General features: G+C 38.4%; 1 protein-coding gene and 1 pseudogene across 1 annotated transcript in view; one reads left to right on the top strand and one right to left on the bottom strand.

Annotated features, from left to right (window-relative positions):
• Positions 1-20468, top strand: part of LOC127441152 (kinesin-associated protein 3-like) — a 63835-nt pseudogene extending 43367 nt beyond the window's left edge.
• LOC127441300 (protein Niban 1-like) overlaps positions 20465-22534 on the bottom strand; it is a 52312-nt gene continuing 50242 nt past the window's right edge. Inside the window, exon 14 of the mRNA XM_051698532.1 lies at positions 20465-22202. Coding sequence (XP_051554492.1) covers positions 21598-22202 — 605 coding nt within the window. The 3' untranslated portion in view covers positions 20465-21597. The remainder of the gene's footprint in view (positions 22203-22534) is intronic.

Below are 22534 nucleotides of genomic sequence, written 5' to 3'. Positions count from 1 at the left end.
CTGGCTCAGCGAACGGACATGTTTGAGTTAAGTCTTGACGTTGATATCAAATATGCAGATTTACTTTATCATGTAATTGTTCGTGAAATTACAATATGGAGTAAATGGCTCTATTTGTATTTAAAGTGGGTGAGCGTTTAAGGATATTGGGTAGTTGACATGCTAGACTCCATTTAAAATATTTTAAACAGCATTTTTTGCCAATACTTTTGTAATTATTGTGCATAAAGTTTTATAACATCATCTTAATTGAGAGACTATATTCATATATTTTTTAACCTAAACTTGATGTTGATTAAAAAAATCCTTTGACACATCATGTATCAATTACCCATGGATCAGGTTAGAAAAAATCTGTCCAAACCTGGAGCTAAGTTAGTGGGTTCAAGTTTGTGTGCAAGTGTATACTCTCAGTGGCCCTCTGGGCTTTGCATCAGGCTTCTTGCCCTGGGCTCCCGTGCAGTTCTGCGCTGCTGTCCACATGATGAATGGACAGAGAAGAGAAAAGAGAAATAGGGCTTATTTACTCAGGTTCTGCCACAGGGGGCCCCAGCTGATTAATCCATATTTTCATTCAGCGGAGCAGGTGGCGGCAGTACGCCTCAGCGGGCCCTTAGACCCTGGGACAGAGAGCTTGTCTTGAGCTTCAATGTCCAGCAGACCCCCAACTGCACCCTCCATCCTCTGAAGCCTCACCATGTAAAGTTGATGCCATGCTAGCGAAGCAAATCTCAGCCTCAAACTGAGCTAGTGAGTGTGCATCTCTCACTGTCTCAGCAGAGATGGTTTATCGAATATATACTATCAGTTTTCTTTTTTATTCATAAAATAAATGTCAGAAAATGAATTAGGTAGTGACCCAAAAATGTTCAACAAATCAAAACTTGTATAAAAAAAATCGTATATTTGAGATTCTTCACAGAAGTCACACTTTGTCTAGATTACAGCTCTGCAATCTGGGCTTTTTAAACGGCATTAAAGGAGTTCCCATGTATGCTGGCCACTCTTTGGCACTATCTGGGCCAACTCATCCATTTGTTTTTAACATTTTAGTTTTGTGGAAATCAACCTGGAAAGGGGTGGTCGCGCCAGAGGTATTAAAATGAATGGGAGAAATTGGAATGCCCAATATGGCGAATGTAGAAAAGGAAGTCCCGCCTCAAAGGTAAATGAGCCAATTACCTTTCAGATAAAGACATCGCCTGTCAGTCAACTCAAAAACCCACATGCACACTAGCTGGACCAGCCTGAAAAAAAGTGTTTTTTGCATGATCTGATCTAAAGAAACACAATTTATGATCCCATTTTTGTCAGATTTAACTGTTGATTTGAAATATGTTCTTTGATTGTAATCTAGTCCAACTTTTTTGGAGATTTCCATCTTTCCCCATATAAGTAGATAGGATACAAAGATGGCCGCCGAGTGGACTGACTTGCCTTGAAAGGGACTTTTAATCCGCTCTCTTTGAAGGATGCCTTCGAATGTTAGAATCTTCACTGCCACATGACCAGAGCCTGTTGAATTTATATCCACAACTTTAATGCAATGTTGGCATTGAACTGCGCCATGAACTTACTAAAGTTTCCTTGGAGCAACCTGAGGTTAAGTTCATTGCTAACGGGTTGCTTGCGGGCATTGATTCTCCAATCTTTTGATTATCATCTCTTAGCCTTATAGAGAATCAACATGAGCTGCTATGTGTAGGACAAGACAGATAAAGAAGGAGTAGAAGAAACAAATAAAGAGAAAGACATAGACAAAGTGCCAGACTTGACCAGCTTTGGCAAACAGATCCAATAACAGAAAATCGACTTGTTTTTTAATTCACAAAAGTGCAGGCTGGGCAGAAAGTGTACAGCTGTGGGTGACGTGTGTGCTTTGTGTGGCACTCCATCCTGTCTGTAGGCTCTGCACTTTTAATCACTGACTTTCTGGATTAAACCAGAGCTCTGTTTCTCTACGGCACCATCAGCAGTGACAGTCTATGGGGAAAACCCTGCTCAGACAGAAGCACTCATTGTGGGATTAAATAAATCTGATGAAAGCCTGCTGCGGAGGGTCCGGATGGTGTATGATGTCTGCTGTAATTTTTTCTTTGCATTTTAAGGGACTGTGACTGAAAGATTGCAATGGTAAATGGTAGATATGACAGTGTATGAGAGCCTCTCACTCAGATAATCACTGCAAATCTCTTGAGGGATGTAAAGTTGTGTTGCTTCTGAGATGCAGAGTACCAGCACTGTTTTGACAACTTAAAAATGTATGAATTTGCACAGCTGTGTGGTGTAATTTAGGTTAGAGGGGAATAACATATCTTAGGCAAGTAAATATATACAGGTGCATCTCAATAAATTAGAATGTCGTGGAAAAGTTCATTTATTTCAGTAATTCAACTCAAATTGTGAAACTCGTGTATTAAATAAATTCAATGCACACAGACTGAAGTAGTTTAAGTCTTTGGTTCTTTTAATTGTGATGATTTTGGCTCACATTTAACAAAAACCCACCAATTCACTATCTCAAAAAATTTGAATATTTTGACATGCCAATCAGCTAATCAACTCAAAACACCTGCAAAGGTTTCCTGAGCCTTCAAAATGGTCTCTCAGTTTGGTTCACTAGGCTACACAATCATGGGGAAGACTGCTGATCTGACAGATCAATAATTGACACCCTTCACAAGGAGGGTAAGCCACAAACATTCATTGCCAAAGAAGCTGGCTGTTCACAGAGTGCTGTATCCAAGCATGTTAACAGAAAGTTGAGTGGAAGGAAAAAGTGTGGAAGAAAAAGATGCACAACCAACCGAGAGAACCGCAGCCTTATGATTGTCAAGCAAAATCGATTCAAGAATTTGGGTGAACTTCACAAGGAATGGACTGAGGCTGGGGTCAAGGCATCAAGAGCCACCACACACAGACATGTCAAGGAATTTGGCTACAGTTGTCGTATTCCTCTTGTTAAGCCACTCCTGAACCACAGACAATGTCAGAGGCGTCTTACCTGGGCTAAGGAGAAGAAGAACTGGACTGTTGCCCAGTATTCCAAAGTCCTCTTTTCAGATGAGAGCAAGTTTTGTATTTCATTTGGAAACCAAGGTCCTAGAGTCTGGAGGAAGGGTGGAGAAGCTCATAGCCCAAGTTGCTTGAAGTCCAGTGTTAAGTTTCCACAGTCTGTGATGATTTGGGGTGCAATGTCATCTGCTGGTGTTGGTCCATTGTGTTTTTTGAAAAGCAAAGTCACTGCACCCGTTTACCAAGACATTTTGGAGCACTTCATGCTTCCTTCTGCTGACCAGTTTTTTAAAGATGCTGATTTCATTTTCCAGCAGGATTTGGCACCTGCCCACACTGCCAAAAGCACCAAAAGTTGGTTAAATGACCATGGTGTTGGTGTGCTTGACTGGCCCAGCAAACTCACCAGACCTGAACCCCATAGAGAATCTATGGGGTATTGTCAAGAGGAAAATGAGAAACAAGAGACCAAAAAATGCAGATGAGCTGAAGGCCACTGTCGAAGAAACCTGGGCTTCCATACCACCACAGCAGTGCCACAAACTGATCACCTCCATGCCACGCCGAATTGAGGCAGTAATTAAAGCAAAAGGAGCCCCTACCAAGTATTGAGTACATATACAGTAAATGAACATACTTTCCAGAAGGCCAACAATTCACTAAAAATGTTTTTTTTATTGGTCTTATGATGTATTCTAATTTTTTGAGATAGTGAATTGGTGGGTTTTTGTTAAATGTGAGCCAAAATCATCACAATTAAAAGAACCAAAGACTTAAACTACTTCAGTCTGTGTGCACTGAATTTATTTAATACACGAGTTTCACAATTTGAGTTGAATTACTGAAATAAATGAACTTTTCCACGGCATTCTAATTTATTGAGATGCACCTGTACATTACTAGAATAACCAAGAATTTATGTGTCTGAAGGAAATTGATGCTTCTCTTCACCAACAGAGCAATTAATTGGAAAAACAAATAGTAGTATTATTGTTTGAATTAACAGTTTTCGATTTTATATAGTTTAAATTTCAGTTTAAAAATGTTGTGTTACATGATTCTTAAAGGAATATTCTGGGTTCAATACAAATTAAGCAATCAAGAGCATTTGTGGTATAATGTTGATTACCACAAAAACTAATTTCGAATCGTCCATCCTTTAAAAAAAAATTCTGTTACATCTGTGAGTCTGTTACAGTGGAAGTGAATGGGGCCAATTTGTGGAGGGTTTAAAGGCAGAAATGTGAAGCTTATAATTTTATAAAAGCACTTAAAGTTGAAGTCAGAAGTTTACATACACCTTAGCTAAATACATTTAAACTCAGTTTTTCACAATTCTTGACATTTAACCGTAGAAAACATTCCCTGCCTTAGGTCAGTTAGGTTCACTTCTTTATTTTAAGAATGTGAAATGTCAGAATAGAGAGAGTGATTAATTTCAGCTTTTATTTGTTTTATCACATTCCCAGTGGGTCCGAAGTTTACTTACACTTTGTTAGTATTTGTTAGCATTGCCTTTAAATTGTTTAACTTGGGTCAAACGTTTTGGGTAGGCTTCCACAAGCTTCTCACAATAAGTTGCTGGAGTTTTGGCCCATTCCTCCAGACAGAACTGGTGTAACTGAGTCTCCTTGCTCGCACACGCTGTTTCAGTTCTGCCCACAAATTTTCTATCGGATTGAGGTCAGGGCTTTGTGATGGCCACTCCGATACCTTGACTATGTTGTCCTTATGCCATTTTGCCACAATTTGGTATCGAGGTGTGCTTGGGGTCACTGTCCATTTGGAAGACCCATTTGTGACTGAGCTTTGACTTCATGGCTGATGTCTTGAGATGCTGCTTCAATATATCCAAATAATTTTCCTTCCTCATGATGCCATCTATTTTGTGAAGTGCACCAGTCCCTCCTGCAGCAAAGCACCCCCACAACATGATGCTGCCACCCCCATGCTTCACGGTTGGGATGGTGTTCTTCAGCTTGCAATCCTCACCCTTTTTCCTCCAAACATAACAATGGTCATTATGGACAAACAGTTCAATTTTAGTTTCATCAGACCAGAGGACATTTCTCCAAAAAGTAAGATATTTGTCCCCATGTGCACTTGCAAACTGAAGTCTGGCTTTTTTATGGCGGTTTGGAGCAGTGGCTTCTTCCTTGCTGAGTAGTCTTTCAGGTTATGTCGATATAGGACTTGTTTTACTGTGGATTTAGATACTTGTCTACCTGTTTCCTCTAGCATCTTCACAAGGTCCTTTGCTGTTGTTCTGGGATTGATTTGCACTTTTCGCATCAAACTACGTTCATCTCTAGGAGACCGAATGCGTCTCCTTCCTGAGTGGTATGACAGCTGCATGGTCCCATGGTGTTTATACTTGCTTACTATTGTTTTTAAAGGTGAATGTGGTGAACTTTTGATTTTCCCATGATGTCTAGCAAGGAGGCACAGAGTTTGAAGGTATGCCTTAAAATACATCCACAGGTACACCTCCAGTTGACTCCAATTAGCCTATCAGAAGCTAATTGTCTAATTTCTTAAAGGCTTGACATAATTTTCTGGAATTTTCCAAGCTGCTTAAAAGCACAGTTAACGTAGTGTATGTAAACTTCTGACCCACTGGAATTGTGATATAGTCAATTAAAAGTGAAACAATCTGTAAACAATTGTTGGAAAAATTACTCGTGTCATGCACAAAGTAGATGTCTTAAACGACTTGCCAAAACTATAGTTTGCTAATATGAAATCTGTGGAGTGGTTAAAAAAATTGTTTTAATGACTTAAGTGTATGTAAACTTCTGTACATGAATTCTTCTGTTAAAACTCATGTATTATTTGAGCTGTAAAATTTTTACAGTTATTTTAGGGTTTGTTGACATTACATCGCCATGGCAATGAAGTTGTAAAATTGGCTATAACTTTACACAGAAAAGGTTAGTAAGTAATTGTATCACACTAAAATCATGTTAACAAACATATTGTTTATATCTTGTGGCTATAAAAGTGAGTATTTTAAGGTAAAAAAAAATTGGCCCCCATTCACTTCCACTGAAAGTGCCTCAATGTAACATAGATTTTTGCTTTTTTTTAAAGGTGCAATATGTAACAATTTTCATGTAATATTCGCCTTTTTCTTTTTGCCAATGTGTGAACGGCTTGTAACGCAACTTAAAAAATGAGCCCTTCCCGGACATCCTAGGTTGCCTATTAAAGCTTGTAGACTGATTTTATCTACTGAATCCCGTCTGGCTAAGCGGGAACGTGATCGTGGTCGAGCGAAAACTACATCGGCAGGGCATTCGATTCCTGGAGGGACCTTCGTTTGGTTTTGGGGATCAAACGGACCCTGAATTGCCGTTCTTCTTATTGGACAGGTAAGCTTACATAACTGCAAAGCATGTGAAATATAGTGCCATAAGGACAATGTTCAAGATAATGCAAAAAGACTCATTCATTAGTGTAACGTAACTTGGTTATACAGAAAATATACACATTCTATTGCTATAAAACAATAGCGCATCAAAATGACAGTTGTGATGGAATCACATTAATACTAAACTGTGTCAACATATTTATAATGTACAGTCTATTTTATAAACAGCTACTGTCATCATCCACCAAATTTAGCTAACAGCTATTGATAAAGCTGGCTAGTTAGCTAACGATGACAGACTATCGTATAAAAGCAGTCAATGTGTCATGCAAAGAAAAGTGATTACTTCTAACTATAGTCTTGCATAGTCAGATCTGTATCCACACTTTGTTTTAGCCCTGTTCCAGCACTGGAGAGTCAAATATAATATACGGTCTCAAAGTTTGTGGTGAAACTATCATAACTGTGTAATTTTAATTATGCTACCTCATCTGTCAGCATGATGCCGGTGAATCACGTTGTCTCTTTGTAGATTACTTCATTGTTTTGGTCAATGCTCGCTCGCTTCCCTATGGAGTGTGTGCACGAGCACGAGCAAGAGGTAGCTGACTGCAGTTCGCTTAACGGCCACAGGTGTCATTTATAACAAGGGTTTCTGAATCTTACATATTGCACCTGCTCATTTTTTAAGTTGCATTATAAGCCATTCACACATTGGGCGAAAAAAAGGGCGAATATTACATGAAAATTGTTACATATTGCACCTTTAACTTGTTTTGAACCCAGAATATTCCTTTAAGAAATCATTCTAATGTGCTTTTTTGGTACTCAAGACACATTTGTATTATTATTACCACAGTTGAAAAAGGTTGTGCTGCATAACGAAGTATGGGGTTCGCAATACTAGGAATGGGCATTTTGGTCATTTTGTCTACTTGAGTACTCGTCGAGTACTTGAGGGGCAATGACATGTACTTAACTGTGTAGATGTCTTTGGCTGATGCATTGTGTCTTGTTGTTCCAGTGTATCGTGACTATCGTGTATCTATTCATTACGGGCTGTTTATCTGTCTGTTCTTCCTTCAGGTTACTGTAGTAATCTTGGTAAGCACGCACCAGTTTTTTTTAGTGACTGTCTGAACCATCTATTTTCAAATCACAGTTGGCTTAACAGGAGACGCCATAACCATCGTGTTTTTAATATGCGTGTTAAGTTGAAGTTCAATTTTGAAGACGCTGCATTCTGTTCCATTTAGTTGCACTCTGTCTTGCTGTTTGAAACACTTGCAGCACGTTGAGTCCACTGGCACAAGCCTGGTGTGTGTGTGTCTCCCCAAGTGTTCGCTCCTGTGAGGAAAGCTACGATGCTCCATGTTGTTGCTGATTATTCATGAAGCGTTCCATTCAACTCAGAGAGTTAGAATTTCCACACATTTGGAATGACACATTATGTCAGACTTCTAACTTGGAAACTCATGCGGAAATATTCAGCTCCCATTTCACCGAGATGCAGGTGTGTTTTACTTCACGCAAACATGTCGGCACCCAGGGCAGGAGGTTTACGGTCAATGACAAACATTCACTTTTATTAAAAAATATATCCATTTAACGAGTCAAAGTTCTTACATTAAATTATAATAAAACGTGTTTAACAAATGTTTTGCAGAGACAGGTGTCTTATATCAGTTTGGTTGCTATGAGACATCTCTGACAAACAATGTACCCCTCAAAATCACAACGTAATCAATCTCAAATTAAAAATAAGCTCCCTATTTGACATGTTTGTGTTTAGTTGTAAGGTAATTGTCACTGAATTTCGAATTAAGTGAGAAGTCATGCATGATCGCCATCGATCATCGTTTTCGTGATCGATTATTGCTGCCACGTCCGAGTACTCATGCCCATCCCTACAATTTATTTTTTAGCTGCTGAAGGATTAAATACACTTGCAAGTCAAATTTGGTTAAAAAAAAAAAAAAAAAGTAGCTAAAAAGAACCAAATTTCTCTAGAAACTCATTAGTCTATTGGTCTTTTGAGAGATTAAGTCTAATACAAGCACTGCTGTCTTGAAAGAAGAAAGCAAACTGGATCTAACACAGACGGAGAAGTGGAGTCTCTAGTTTGAGAAACAGACACTTATTGATGCAGATACATGCCAAACAGCATTATCATCAAGAGAATACACTGGGATGCTAGCCTTTTAGGCAGAGTTTCGAAGAAAAAGCCATAAGTAGAACGCATGAAAGTAAATTAAAGAACAGACAAACTGTAAATGATTATTAATGATAGGGGGTGTTCGCTGCTCTACCTGCTCCATCCACGGGTGGTAAGTTTGCCCTGAACTGAATCATACCGCCAACACCAACATGTGCTTAATTTGTCTACAAATCAATAAAGAATTCCAAGTTAGTATTTATTTGATGGAAGTAGCCCTGACTGAAACAGCATTTGTTTGAAATAGAAATAGTCATTGGTAACATTATAAATGTTTTTACTGTAATTTATCAATTTAATGGATACTTAGCAAATAAAGCATCAATAAAAATGTCATAGTGTTTCCGAACTTTTAAATGGTAATGTATGAGTGTAATATTGGTTTGTGTTTGTGTGTGCAGGAGTATGATGAAGAGTGGGGGAAGAAGATCCAGAGTGAGAAGTTTCGCTGGCATATCTCTCAGTGGTTGGAGATGGGGAGAGCAGACAGATGGAGGATGCTGAGTCCTACCTTTACGGAGATGACCCAGACACCCTCGAGCAGCATGATCTCTTCTAAAGCACTGGTTAGAAAATGTACCAGACACACAAAAACCACACATCCACGCCAAACACCAAACTCCTCATAGAGTCATTTCAGAAGAACATGTCTGAGACCGCGAAAGACAGTGAATGTTTTCTTGTCTGGTAGCACAGTTTGATTGACGTCCTGTACCACAACTTGACAGACATCGAATGTGAAACCCTTACATTTATATTGTCAAATTTTCCATGAGAATGGCGATACTGTGTTTTGGCTTGATTGTCCGTTGAGTTGTTGTCATCAAAGGCTTGTCATAGTGAGAGGTTGTCAGGAAGATAAATGAGGATAGCTGCTGAGAGGAAGTGGCTCTGCTGAGTCGCTGTCTCATGTATTTGTTTGTTCTATATACTCTGTGTCTACATTGGTCTGTGCGTGACTGCAGATGGTATGATGCCCCCAGAGCCAGGCCACAGTCCAGACTTCTACAGCCAGTTCCACTGTCAGAACGGAGACTTCAGTGCCTGGTGAGTGAGCAGCTGTTACCCTCATCAGCATTTGGGTAGGCTTCTTCAATGAAATACATATTCCTATATGTGCCATAGTTTCTTACTGTATTTGCATAATTAATTACTTCAGTTTTTGTCCAGTGATTACATTAGACTGGAGGAGAATTCAACCACAACACAGTCATCTCTTAATCACCCAAATCCACTTTTCCATCTTGCAGTCTAGTGTAGTAATAGCTTTACTACTCTTTCTCAAGCTTTAGTTGACTACAAGCCAGACCATACACATTTTTGAAGACTTATGAACTATAGGAAATTTAATCGCATAATGATACATTTATCTTTACATGTATTCGTTTAGCAGATGCTTCAAACAACTTATAAATTAGGATATACACAAAACAAGCAATTAATCATAAGGAACCAATTTACTGTAAACTGTGCTGAATTACAAAATGTGTAATTAATAGAAAAGAAATAGTAATAGAGAGTGCCTGCATGGTTATGAATTAGTTATAGGGATAGCTTACCCCCAAAAAAATTAAATTCTGTCATTATTTACTCACCCTCATGTTGTTTCAAAGCCATATGCTCCTGTGTTTTCTTGGAGCACAAAAGGAGGAATGTTGTAGAATATACTGGTAATTTTTACATGCAATTTCAATGAATGGGGACTGGAGCTTACAGGCTTCAAAACGGGAGCAAAAGCACTTAGCTTGGGATCGATGGCTTTTTTATGCATCAGTAATTTTCCAGATGATTATCGAAATATATATCAGAATTTTTCAGATATAAATAGGGCTAATCATTGCACAATAGATTTAGTCTCTTCATATTTATTTCTCAGCACAACTTTGATAAAGTGTGGCAGGGTAACTTAAAGGGGGTCGCACACCGGACACATCTGGCAGACAACTTGGCATGTTCTAAAATTAGTACCAATTATTTTCTATGAAGTTATGCACACCACCGCAGCCACTCTGCATCTATCTGCACCTACCAGCTACCACTCCGGAGGCTGCTTAAAATTCTGCACAGAGCACAGCTTGCATAGTTTTCCATTAAATTCTACCCAAATTATTATCAAAGGCATAGATTGTTTACTCTAGCCATCACTGGATGATGTAATGTGTATATGTATCTTTCATATAGCCTACACAATGTGTTTTCAGTTACAAGTATGTCTTTTTGTGGTTTGACAGCTTCAATGAAACATGTTCAAGGCTACATACAGAGAAATTGCATAATAAACGTCACCATTTCTAATAGTTCAGTTTACGCAGTTGCACCAGTTTAATACACTAACCTGCAAACTCATTAACATACATTCTTGAAGAAGTACAAAAACCTTTGTAACTTTTGTATGTGGTGACTATATTCACAACTTTGGACCGCCACCTGCACTGCATCGACACGTCCTTCAGTATTAAGTACAGTAAATGTTATAACACCCTCTTGTGTTCTCCCAAAGCGATGACGCCAGACTTCTATTTTAAATGTCAGCTAACATTAATATATCAGTGCCTCAAAAATGTTTCGAGAAAGTAACATATTTGATCAAATCGAGTAATCTAGCGTGGTTCCCATGGATGTTGTTTACGACCATGTAAGTTAAATTGAGAATGAAGACAGATAAGTCAAGGGTTGTTGAGGTAAATCAATACATTTGTGTATTGATATTTTATGACATTCCTATGACACTCGAAAAAGTTAGGATTCAGTTAGGATCACTACTTTATTTTAAGAATGTGAAATGTCAGAATAATAGTAGAGAGAATGATTTATTTCAGCTTTTATTTCTTTCATCACATTCCCAGTGGGTCAGAAGTTTACATACACTTTGTTAGTATTTGGTAGCATTACCTTTAAATTGTTTAACTTGGGTCAAATGTTTTGAGTAGCCTTCTACAAGCTTCTCTCAATAAGTTGCTGGAATTCTGGCCCATTCCTCCAGACAGAACTGGTGTAACTGAGTCTCCTTGCTCGCATATGCTTTTTCAGTTCTGCCCACAAATTTTCTATCGGATTGAGGTCAGGGCTTTGTGATGGCCACTCCAATACCTTGACTTTGTTTTCCTTAAGTCATTTTGCCACAACATTGGAGGTATGCTTGGGGTCACTGTCCATTTGGAAGACCCATTTGTGACCAAGCTTTAACTTCTTGGCTGATGTCTTGAGATATTGCTTCAATATATCCACATAATTTTCCTTCCTCATGATGCCATCTATTTTGTGAAGTGCACCAGTCCCTCCTGCAGCAAAGCACCCCCACAACATGATGCTTCCTTCCCCATGCTTCACGGTTGGGATGGTGTTCTTTGGCTTGCAAGCCTCACCCTTTTCCTCCAAACATAACGATGGTCATTATGGCCAAACAGTTCAATTTTAGTTTCATCAGACCAGAGTAGATTTCTCCAAAAAGTAAGATATTTGTCCCCATGTGCACTTGCAAACTGTAGTCTGGCTTTTTTATGGTGGTTTTGGAGCAGTGGCTTCTATCTTGCTGAGCAGCCTTTCAGGTCATGTCGATATAGGACTTGTTTTACTGTGGATATAGATACTTGTCTACCTGTTTCCTCCAGCATCTTCACAAGGTCCTTTGCTGTTATTCTTGGATTGATTTGCACTTTTCGCACCAAACTATTTTTATCTCTAGGAGACAGAATGTGTCTCCTTCCTGAGCGGTATGATGGCTGCGTGGTCCCATGTTGTCCCTATTGTTCGTGCAGATGAATGTGGTACCATCAGGCATTTTGAAATTCCTCCCAAAGATGAACCAGACTTGTGAATGTCCACATTTTTTTTTTTTTTTCTGAGGTCTTTGCTGATTTCTTTTGATTTTCTCATGATGTCAAGCAAAGAGGCACAGAGTTTGAAGGTAGGCCTTAAAATACATCCACAGGTACACCTCCAATTCAGTGCACCTCCTATCAGAAGCTAATTGTCTAAAGGCTTGGCATAATTTTCTGGAATTTTCCAAGCTGCTTAAAGGCACAGTTAACTTAGTGTATGTAAACTTCTGACCCACTGGAATTGTGATATAGTCAATTAAAAGTGAAACAGTCTGTCCGTAAACAATCATAATATTTCATCGCAGCAATTTAGTTTGACAAAAAAAAAATAATCCCATTTGCTGTCATTAAATTGTATATACATTATATAAACAATTATGTTGGCCAGTGGCAACCCTACTTTCTAGATATCATTATCAGCTTTGCCCATTAAAAACCCATATCAACTGACCACTAGTTTATTCTAAGACTTGTTTTATTTTATTTAGATTTTGTGAAACTTTAGAGCAGACCGACCTGGCCTGTGATAAATAGCAAGCACATTCCTGTCCAATTATAAGCCAGTCTGTCACCTCTTCCTCCATGGGGTTTCAAAACACGCCAATAAAAGCTTAGTGGGGGTGGGATTGACAGCTCATAGGGAGTCAGGATAGCCCTGCCGTTCCTCGGGGGCATGTGGGGCATATGGCCAAAGGTGCCTGTAAAAAAGGCCCTTTTAACCAGACATTGTTTCATAGCTCAGAAGAGTGTGTTTGCACAGGAAATGGCTCTCAGCTCTTTTATAAAAGGACGTTTCTCCTCCCTTTTTCCCCAAGTTGTTCTCCAGTCCCACGCTTTGATCTCTCGTTCCTGTCACTTCTCAAGTTACATGCCCTTTACCTTGGCTGTGTCAAATCAACAGCACCCTCTATTTTCCTTCATCCTTCTGATTGCATCTCCACATCCCTGTTTTCTATTTTACTCCAGCATTCTCCTCTAAGCTCCCAAAGGCTTTAGGGACATGCAGCGCCACATGGCTTAAAAAAAGACAGATTTGTCAGAGGCTGATGCATGTGGAATGCACACATATAAAGATATGCACAGTACTCACTTTCCTCTGGGATGTTAGGAGAACATCTGCTGACCGAGGGGCAGATTCATTTTTGTGTCACTTTTGCTCATGGTATCTCAGTGAAAAAAAGTTTTGGGCACTACGTTGTTTCACTAACTACACACAATCCAGTTTAACCAGGTGCTAAATGTGGTAAAATAACAAAGCACAGTAAAGTCAATATTCTAAATTCGGCACAAACGTCCCTCATTTTTGTAAATTAGGCCTACAATAAATAGCACCTTGTTCACAAAGCTCAGTGCAATTTAACTGCCGTAATTAACATTGTGCTATTACTGCAGCTGAAATTATTTTATTTTACACAGATGAGAGTGCTTAGCGTTACTTAACGTGTTCTTGTGTTACTGTGGCAGAAACAGACTTTAGTACTCAAGGGGGCGATAAAGTTATCTTTAAAGTCAGTGCCATTAAACTGGACGTGTTATTATTCAGGCAAGTTGCTATATAAATACACTGACTTTAACTTATTTGCTCAGCAATATTCTCTTTCAACTGTTGCTCCACCATGACAGTAGTTAAAGGAGAAAACTCACTGTAGAAGCAGACAATTCACACTAATGTCGGCAATAGTATCCCTTGTGGCAATCTTGAGAATGCAACACATACTTGCGTTGTGTTATGAATTGTGGTCTCACACATTTTGGAACCTAACAACACACAAAATAAAGCTTGCATCTGTGTTCACGTACAGTATGTACGTTGACAATGCTTCAGCCTTTAGAAAATTCCCTACCAGTGTATCTCACTTCCTCAGCTTGGAGTGACTCAATTTACCTCAACAAACCTTGACTTATCTGTCTTCATTCTCAATCTCACATGGTTGTAAACAACATCCATGGGAACCACGCTAGAGTACTCGATTTAATCAAAAACCTGTCTCACATTGGCACGCAAAGCCTAACCACTCCAAAAGGCCTGCGTTCACACACATCTCACAAGAGTCTTAAGTAAAGACTAGGACTCTATTTTATTATTATGGTAACCTCTGTCACTCAGAGTTGCCCACTCAAATTCATCCATTCATCCCAGGACCCTAATGTTGCCCCCCAACCTTTGGTGTATATTTAAAATGTATCACTTTACAAAGAGCCGCCAGAGAACTCACCCGTCCATCTGGACACCCGCCCTTATCCTTACCCACATGACAGCCCCGCGGCACTCAGCGCCTGGCTGTCAGTCCACAAAGTGCCCAAATCCCCACCCAGCCAAAACAAATAGGCCGACGAGCAGCGCATTCTCCGTACAAAGTATACAAGTCATAATAAACAAGCCCAATGAAAGCTATCTCATCAAGTCTATATAATCAGGGCAAGTTTAGACTACAAGAGTAAGTACTCGCTATCAGAGCTGCATATCGAACACAAGCAGCGGATCCATTTCCTCAAGGATCGTCTCTTTGGCAGCTGGGACATGAGCGAGCCAAGATGAAGACTGAACTGGATGGAGTAGTGAAATGTTATTTCATCTGTATGTGTGTGCGTGTGTTTGTAGAGGAATGTGGAAAAAATATTTGGCTGCATGTGACTTGAAAAGTATGTTTATTTTTGGGCCAAAAAGAGTGCCACTAGCAGGGAGGCATAGAACCACAGACAGTGTAGAGACAGTGTAATATTGCCAGTTACTCTGTTGAACAGCTGTTCTCACGCAATATTTCTATGGGCCCATATGCTCCAAATGATTCAAAAACTTGATGTGTTTCATAAAGAAATGCTTTATACCAAAAGACTGAGGATACCACATCCTAAACTGGTGTGAGAGAATACAGGTATCACAGAAGCTGAATGTATTCAAAATATTAGAGACTGAACAGGTATGCAAAAAAAAAATGCCCCAAGATACAGCTCTTCTATGAGCACTTGAAAGAATAGTGCACCCAAAAATTCAAATTCTGTTAGTTCCAAACCCATATGACTTTCTTCTGTGTAAATCATGACATCTTGTTCATAAAAGTTAAAAAAAAAAGAAGTGATGTTTGATTTGTGAATCATGAATCATTCTTTTAAGACAGGGAATGTTTTCTAAGATTAAAAGTCAGGAATTGTGAAAAAATTAGTTCTGTGGACGGGAACGCCTTGTTGATGTGAGAGGTCAATGGAGAATGACCAGACTGGTTCAAGCTGACAGAAAGGCTACAGTAACTCCAATAACCACTCTGTACAATTGTAGTGAGCAGAATAGCATCTCAGAATGCACAACATGTCGAAACTTGAGGCGGATAGGCTACAACGGCAGAAGACCACGTCGGGTTCCACTTCTGTTAGACAAGAACAGAAATCTGAGGCTGTAGTGGGCCTACCATCTGTGTACATTAGCAGAAATCGAGATTCATCAGACCAGGCTATGTTTTTCCAGTCTTTAACTGTCCAGTTTTGGTGAGCCTGTGTCCACTGCAGCCTCAGCTTTCTGTTCTTGGCTGACAGAAGTGGAACCCAATGTGGCTTTCTGCTGTTTAACCCATCCGCCTTAGTGTTCGACATGTTGTGCATTCTGAGATGCTGTTCTGCTCACTACAATTGAACAGAGGGTTTATCTGAGGAGCCTTTCTGTTAGCTGGAACCAGTCTGGCCATTCTCCATTGACCTCTCTCATCAACAAGGCATTTCTGTACGCAGAACTGCCGCTTACTGGATGTTTTTTTTTTTTTTTTTTGCACCATTCTGAGTACATTCTAGAGACTGTTGTGCATGAAAATTCCAGGAGATCAGCAGTTACAGAAATACTCAAACCAGCCCATCTGGCACCAACAATCATGCCACAGTCAAATTTTTTTTCCCCATTCTGATGGTTGATGTGAATATTAACTGAAGCTCCTGACCTGTATCTGCATGATTTAATGCAGTGCACTGCTGCCACAGGATTGGTTGATTAGATAATCACATGAATAAGTAGGTGTATCTACAGTAATAAAGTAGTCATGAGTGTATACTCTGTATATACAGTTAAAATTTCACAATATTTAAAAAATAAATGATTTATTATCCATTGATGAGGATATCAGTGGATTCTGGAATTGACACAGTTAACTAACTAATTGGCCAAGCAGCTGATATATCAGTTTATAACTAGAATAAATTCACATCAACATTGATTTTCTCATATGGAGATGTCGCTGAGTTAATTGTATCATTTTCTGCTGACATAGAGAGGGGGCATTATTCATAATTGATGAAGTGATGAGACCAAACTGAAACTAGAAATAAGAGCACTGATTAGTCTCAGCTATAAATTCTCACAGCAATAAAACTGCTTCTCTGTTGCTTCTGCAGATGATTATCCTGTGTTCTGGAAGCTTGTATTTCTTGCTGAAGAGCTTACTTAGTGAGCACATAGAGAGAAAGGCCATTTACGGAGGTAAAATATAGGTGTCAGAATCAGAAATAAAGGCACAGAACACTTATTGGTGGCTGAAAGCCCCCAAAGCATGAATACCCCTTACCTGCAACTTAAATTCATCCTGACAGATCTGGCAGGCCAATAGAGGAAAGACATATTTTTAGACAGGAGAGTGTGTGAGTGTTGGGGGTGTTAAGAGGAGCTTGCTGTGTTTGATAACTGGAGGTCATACGAGGCTAAAAACAACACATTGTAATGTGGGCACATAGGGGCAAAGCAAACAGCTTATCATTTAAAGGCTGTGGTTCTGAACCTGTTGGTGCAGTGAATGGAGAGCGAGGCAGGGAGAGCCAAGAGGCAATTTGTTTCGTGAACTGCAACACTTTCCTGGACATGTGTATCTTAAATGACTGTAAAAGTATGTTACACATCTATCCTCTCTTTAACACCACTAACCCAGTCTAGTTCTGGTTCAGTGTGATCATACAGGGGCACAAACAGTGACCTAAACAAGTATTTGGACACTTTATCCACAATGTATGAATGGCATTTCATTAGATAACAAAATATCAAACCAAGTGGCATTTATTTTAAACAAAGAAAGCACAAGCACACTTTCCAAGCAAAACAATTAGCCAAATATGTTTTTGGTTTGTAAATTATAAAACTATACGTATACTAATGAAAACGACAACGAATGTGATGAACTTGTGTGAAGTTGAGCTGTACTGATATTCATCTACTAGTGGGAGTGGTGGTGGTGTAGTGGGCTAAAGCACATAACTGGTAAAACTGGTAAAGGTTGCTGGTTCAATCCCCACTGCCATCACCATTGTGTCCTTGAGAAAGGCACTTAACTCCAGGTTGTTCCAGGGGGATTGTCCCTGTAATAAGTGCACTGTAAGTCGCTTTGGATAAAAGCGTCTGCCAAATGCATAAATGTACTAAAAATTATCTTTGGATCAATTCAGTTGGTTAAAAGTAATTACAAAAATGAGAAATGAGTTGGCTGCTTTGTTAAATAGTTTGTCATCAAATGCAATGAAATTCCTATATTTAGCATAAAAGTACTTTTTTTTTTGTAACTGATGGGTTGTAATTAGTCTAACAATTAGCTTTAATTTTACCCACAGAAAGATCAGTGATGTTGGGATTAGGGTTTCTCACTAAAATGTACTGATTGGTTAAAGCTATTAGTTTTGTGCTGAAATGGGTAATGCATGCCACTGTAGTGTTCTGATTGATAATAATAGTCAAGAGAAATGTCATTGTAATATATTATGATGTTGTTTAGCTCAAGCTAATAGAAGCCAGTGCATCTCAAAAGTGAATACTGTTCAGTCAGCATTGGTAAACATGTGGAGGCTTATATTGGAGGTAAGGCTTACACTGGCGTCCAAAGCTCAAGGCTTAAAGTCTTGGTATTTGGCAGTGATACACAGGAAAATATGTGCCCCATACTCTTTGTGTTTAAAAGGCTGCAAAAATATGTTATACGGCAGGTAAACATTTTAGACAGTTTTTAAGTTTTAATTTTATACTTCAACAATGGTTTTGTTAGTTTTTACTTTTTTATGTCTTTTATTTTGAATGCATGAGAGTCAGTCTTGATGAGGTCTTGTTGGATATTACTTATTAAATTCTCTACCTTTCAGGTCACCTTAACCTAATTGTTATTTGTGTCAGGTTATGAAATATGACCACTGTGCTCAAACTGATAAAAATGTATAGTGTGTTTAGAATACCAAAACTTAAGTCAAGACAAAATTATCTTTCTGCATGCACTTGGTACCCTCTGTCCTTATCAAATGGATGGTAGAAGGCCATCTAGTGACTCTCAGAGGTAACATGACCATCAGTGTTTATACTCGCATGATTAAAATCTCTTTCCTCAGCAATAGAGCCGATGGATGCCCTGCCACTGCTTACGGCTTTCGTCCAGACGAGCCATTCTTCCACGGGTATGGATCCACCAGATAGAGCCGCTGTGTTAATTACATCTTCATCTCGCTACAAGTAAATGTTTATCTTCCAGAATGGGAAACAAACTCAAGCACTCCATACCAGCCCATCTCAGTGCAAAATACTTGGTAATGCTTCATAATAACTTCACTGAGTCATTAACAAACACTATATAAAGTTTAACATAGCAGTACTTCATGTAAATTCAAATATGAATGTGTCCCCAGAAAGTATTTGGACACTTTTGCACACTACGTCAGGCTTAACAATGTATACATTTAATTAAATTAAATCACAAAATGCAGTGCCAAACCAAGTGGGATTTGCAAACAAATTGCAGTATATCATTTTTTTTATAATTTTAAATATAAAACGAATGATATTGCAAAAAATAAAAATTTTGCTTGAAAATATGTGCTTGTGCAATCTCTCTTAAAAATACTGTAAATGCCACTTGGTTTGATATTTTGTCATGTAGTGGAATGCCACTTTTTTTTTGTGTGTGGAATAAGTGTCAAAATACTTAATGGGGTTACTGTGTATGAAAATCATGACATTTTAACTATTATGTACATGAAGTAATAATTGGTTAGCATTATATACTGTAAAAATGCTTATTTATTTTATTAATGGAAGTTATTATAAATTGTTACCAGAAGCTCTGTGGTTCAGGGATAGCAGTGGGCTTTAAACCCGCATTCCAGACATAAACACAGAACAGCAGAATTGTGCTGCATGCTCCAGAGTTGCCTCAAATGAAAGAAAAGTTTCTTATGATTGATCACAAGGTTACATTTTCATTTCAGAATAGTCTTAATTTATAAAAAAAAAAAAAAAAAAGGTTTTAGGGAGTGCACTTTAGTAGTACGTCCTGTATATTCCCTAAACTGGAATAAATCTCTTCCCATATTTATATTAACTACATGAATTCCAAACAGATTTGCCATAATCAGCCGTTAAAATGTAATCAATTAACCAACTAACATTTATCCTATAAGAGTTTGTGGGATAATGAACTCTTGGCCAGTAATTGAATATCCCTATATCCAGTGCACATTAATCAAAGAAGACTGTTTAAATATATGAACCACTGACTAATTGCATATACAGCTTTATAAAAATGGAACCTCATTCGCTCAATATTTGTACAAATAAATTGCGTTGCACTACTTTTCATGTGTAATTGCAAAACCTTTGTGTTCCATGCCTAGTGTCTATCAATGATTATATATGTAGGCACTATTCCCAGGAGATATTTATGAATTAAATTGACTACTTAATCAGGAATACAGGATTCACTGCTGTAAGAATCATTGAGTCTTAAACTACTTTTTAAGAAGTAGGGTGCTAAATGCTGCCTGTTAACTTTTATGTAATCTTTTGTACTTTGTTTCTGTATGTTGCTGATTGAGATGTAGCCTGTCCATTCATTTTTAAGTGTTACTTTTGAAAAACACAGTACTGTAAATGTAAGTAAATTTTAATTCTCAATGGAATTCAGGAAAGCTCTATTTCAGGACTCAAAAGGTGCCTCCTAAGATCTTGGCTTTTGCTGCTATAATGATCCTGTGAATCTGACAAATTAATGTGAATTGTCCTTAACTGCAAACAGAAGAAATAAAAAAGCACTGATGAACTTTGTTTTGTGGAAATTTATTTTAGAGACTCTGTCAGTGATAATGAATGACAAGCAACATATACAGTATCTACAAATAGTATCTCAATTTTCAAAACTGAGAAGAAAATCATCAACATGGTACATAATTGTTTTATTGTTTCCTAACGATATGATTATCTGATTCGAATTGTTAACTATAACAAATTAATTGTATGCATAGGCCAGTACAACACGTTAATAAATTATCAGTCCCCTAAAAACATTTGTATACCATCTAAAAAATTTTTTTTTTTTTTGGGGGGGGGGGGCTCATAATGTTTAAAAAATAAAGAAAAATGTGTCAATATTACATTTAAGCATTGACATAATACTGATTAAAAATACAAACTGCAAGTACAAATAAACAGCCGTCTTTTTTTTCTCAATATGATACAAGATTAATTGTTAATAGAAAAGTTATATAAATCCTGCTTACACAGGCACTTGGTTACTATGTGAGTTTTTAAAAAAGAATTACATGCCAAACCATGTGACGTCAACAATTGGATTATTGATAAAATACTGATATAACTGAAGTTTTCCAAAAAAAAATTATGGCATTAAAATGCAAACATTGTTAGTTTTCAACGCAAGGTCTTACAGTGTCCTCTACCTTGATTACCTTCGTGATGAGATCTCTGATTGCCTTCACACTGTCAGTGGTATCCTCTGTGTCTACATCCCCAGCAGTGCAGTCCTGTTGCGGTGTCACTGTGGTTCTCCAGATCTGATGTTAAAGCAACAGCGCTCCCCATTGGAACATCAGGAACAGAGTCAAGAGTAGAAACATCCACATGGCTGGTGTCTTGCCCTTAATTTCTATTCTCAACACTAGATGGCACTGCCTCACAAGCTCTGTTATCCACAGTGTTCCCAGTGGAAGCCCTGGCTTCCTCTGGAGTCTCTATGTCAGCGTCTTTAACACATACATCTGGGTGAAATTAAATGATATTTGAGGTAGAGTCCGGTTGGATTTCTCTATTCTAATGATCTGTTGCAGCACTAACACACAGAGTAGCATCAACAGTCACTGGTTCAGATGCCTCTGTAACACTTCCTTCTGAGTTGAGATAGATGGCTCAGTCAGAACTAACAGGAATAAGGACTACTGGCTTAACACTGACTCTCAGATGAAGGTTCCTCTTCAACTCCCTCCTGCACTTCAGAAGGTTTCTCTGGTCCTGATGAAGATGAATCCTCTGCAGATAAGATGGTTTTAGAATTAATTGAGGAACCATCTAGATTAGTTGTAGGTGCATCAGATGTGTTTGATACTGCATTAGTCTCTGAGATGTCAGGTTTGGGAGTGGAGGTATCAGATGTGACTGTTTTGGCATCAGAGGAAGAAGTCACCTCAAGAACAGTAGATGAATTGTTAAGTATTGTTGATGGAACATCTGGCTGAACTGTTGCAGCAACACTTGATTGTGATATAGGTTCCAAAGGCTCTGGAGAACATACTATAATCTTCACCACAGGAATGACTGAAGGATCATGTTTCTGATGGGTCTCTTCAATGATCGTTTCTTCTAATGGAGAAGTGGTCTTCTGCTCAGCCTGTTGAGAGAGAGCCACAGATGCCAATTCTTTGGGCGGGCTGGATGGGGCAGAAAGTGGGGACATCCGGTTTTCAGCTAAGCTGCTCTGACTAACACAGTGCAGGTCAGTACTGTCAGCAAACAGGTTGTTCTTCTTCAGGCTGGCTGCCTCCTTCACCACTGTACAGCAAACAGATATATGATATATTAACATTAGTATTCTCACTCATATGTCACACTGAGAAAATGGTAAAGAAAATGTGCTTCATGTGGTAACATCTAAATTAACTGGTTTTATTCAAGTCAAAAATATTATTTAACATCACTCAATCAACCTGAATACATTAGGTTACACCAGTGTTATTATAGTTTTGGATTTAGTTGTTATTTCTATTTTATAATCAATTTGTCATAATAATAATTGAGTTTACTTTTTGTTATTTTTCACAGTTTGTTAGTTTTAGTTTAGTTTTTGTTTTCTCAGTGTTTTGTAGTTTCAGTTTAGTTGTAGT

The sequence above is a fragment of the Myxocyprinus asiaticus genome, chromosome 5, assembly GCF_019703515.2.
Source record: "Myxocyprinus asiaticus isolate MX2 ecotype Aquarium Trade chromosome 5, UBuf_Myxa_2, whole genome shotgun sequence".
In the NCBI taxonomy this organism is placed as follows: domain Eukaryota; kingdom Metazoa; phylum Chordata; class Actinopteri; order Cypriniformes; family Catostomidae; genus Myxocyprinus; species Myxocyprinus asiaticus.
Note: the sequence above shows the minus strand (reverse complement) of the source record. Positions and strands in the feature narration are given on the sequence as shown.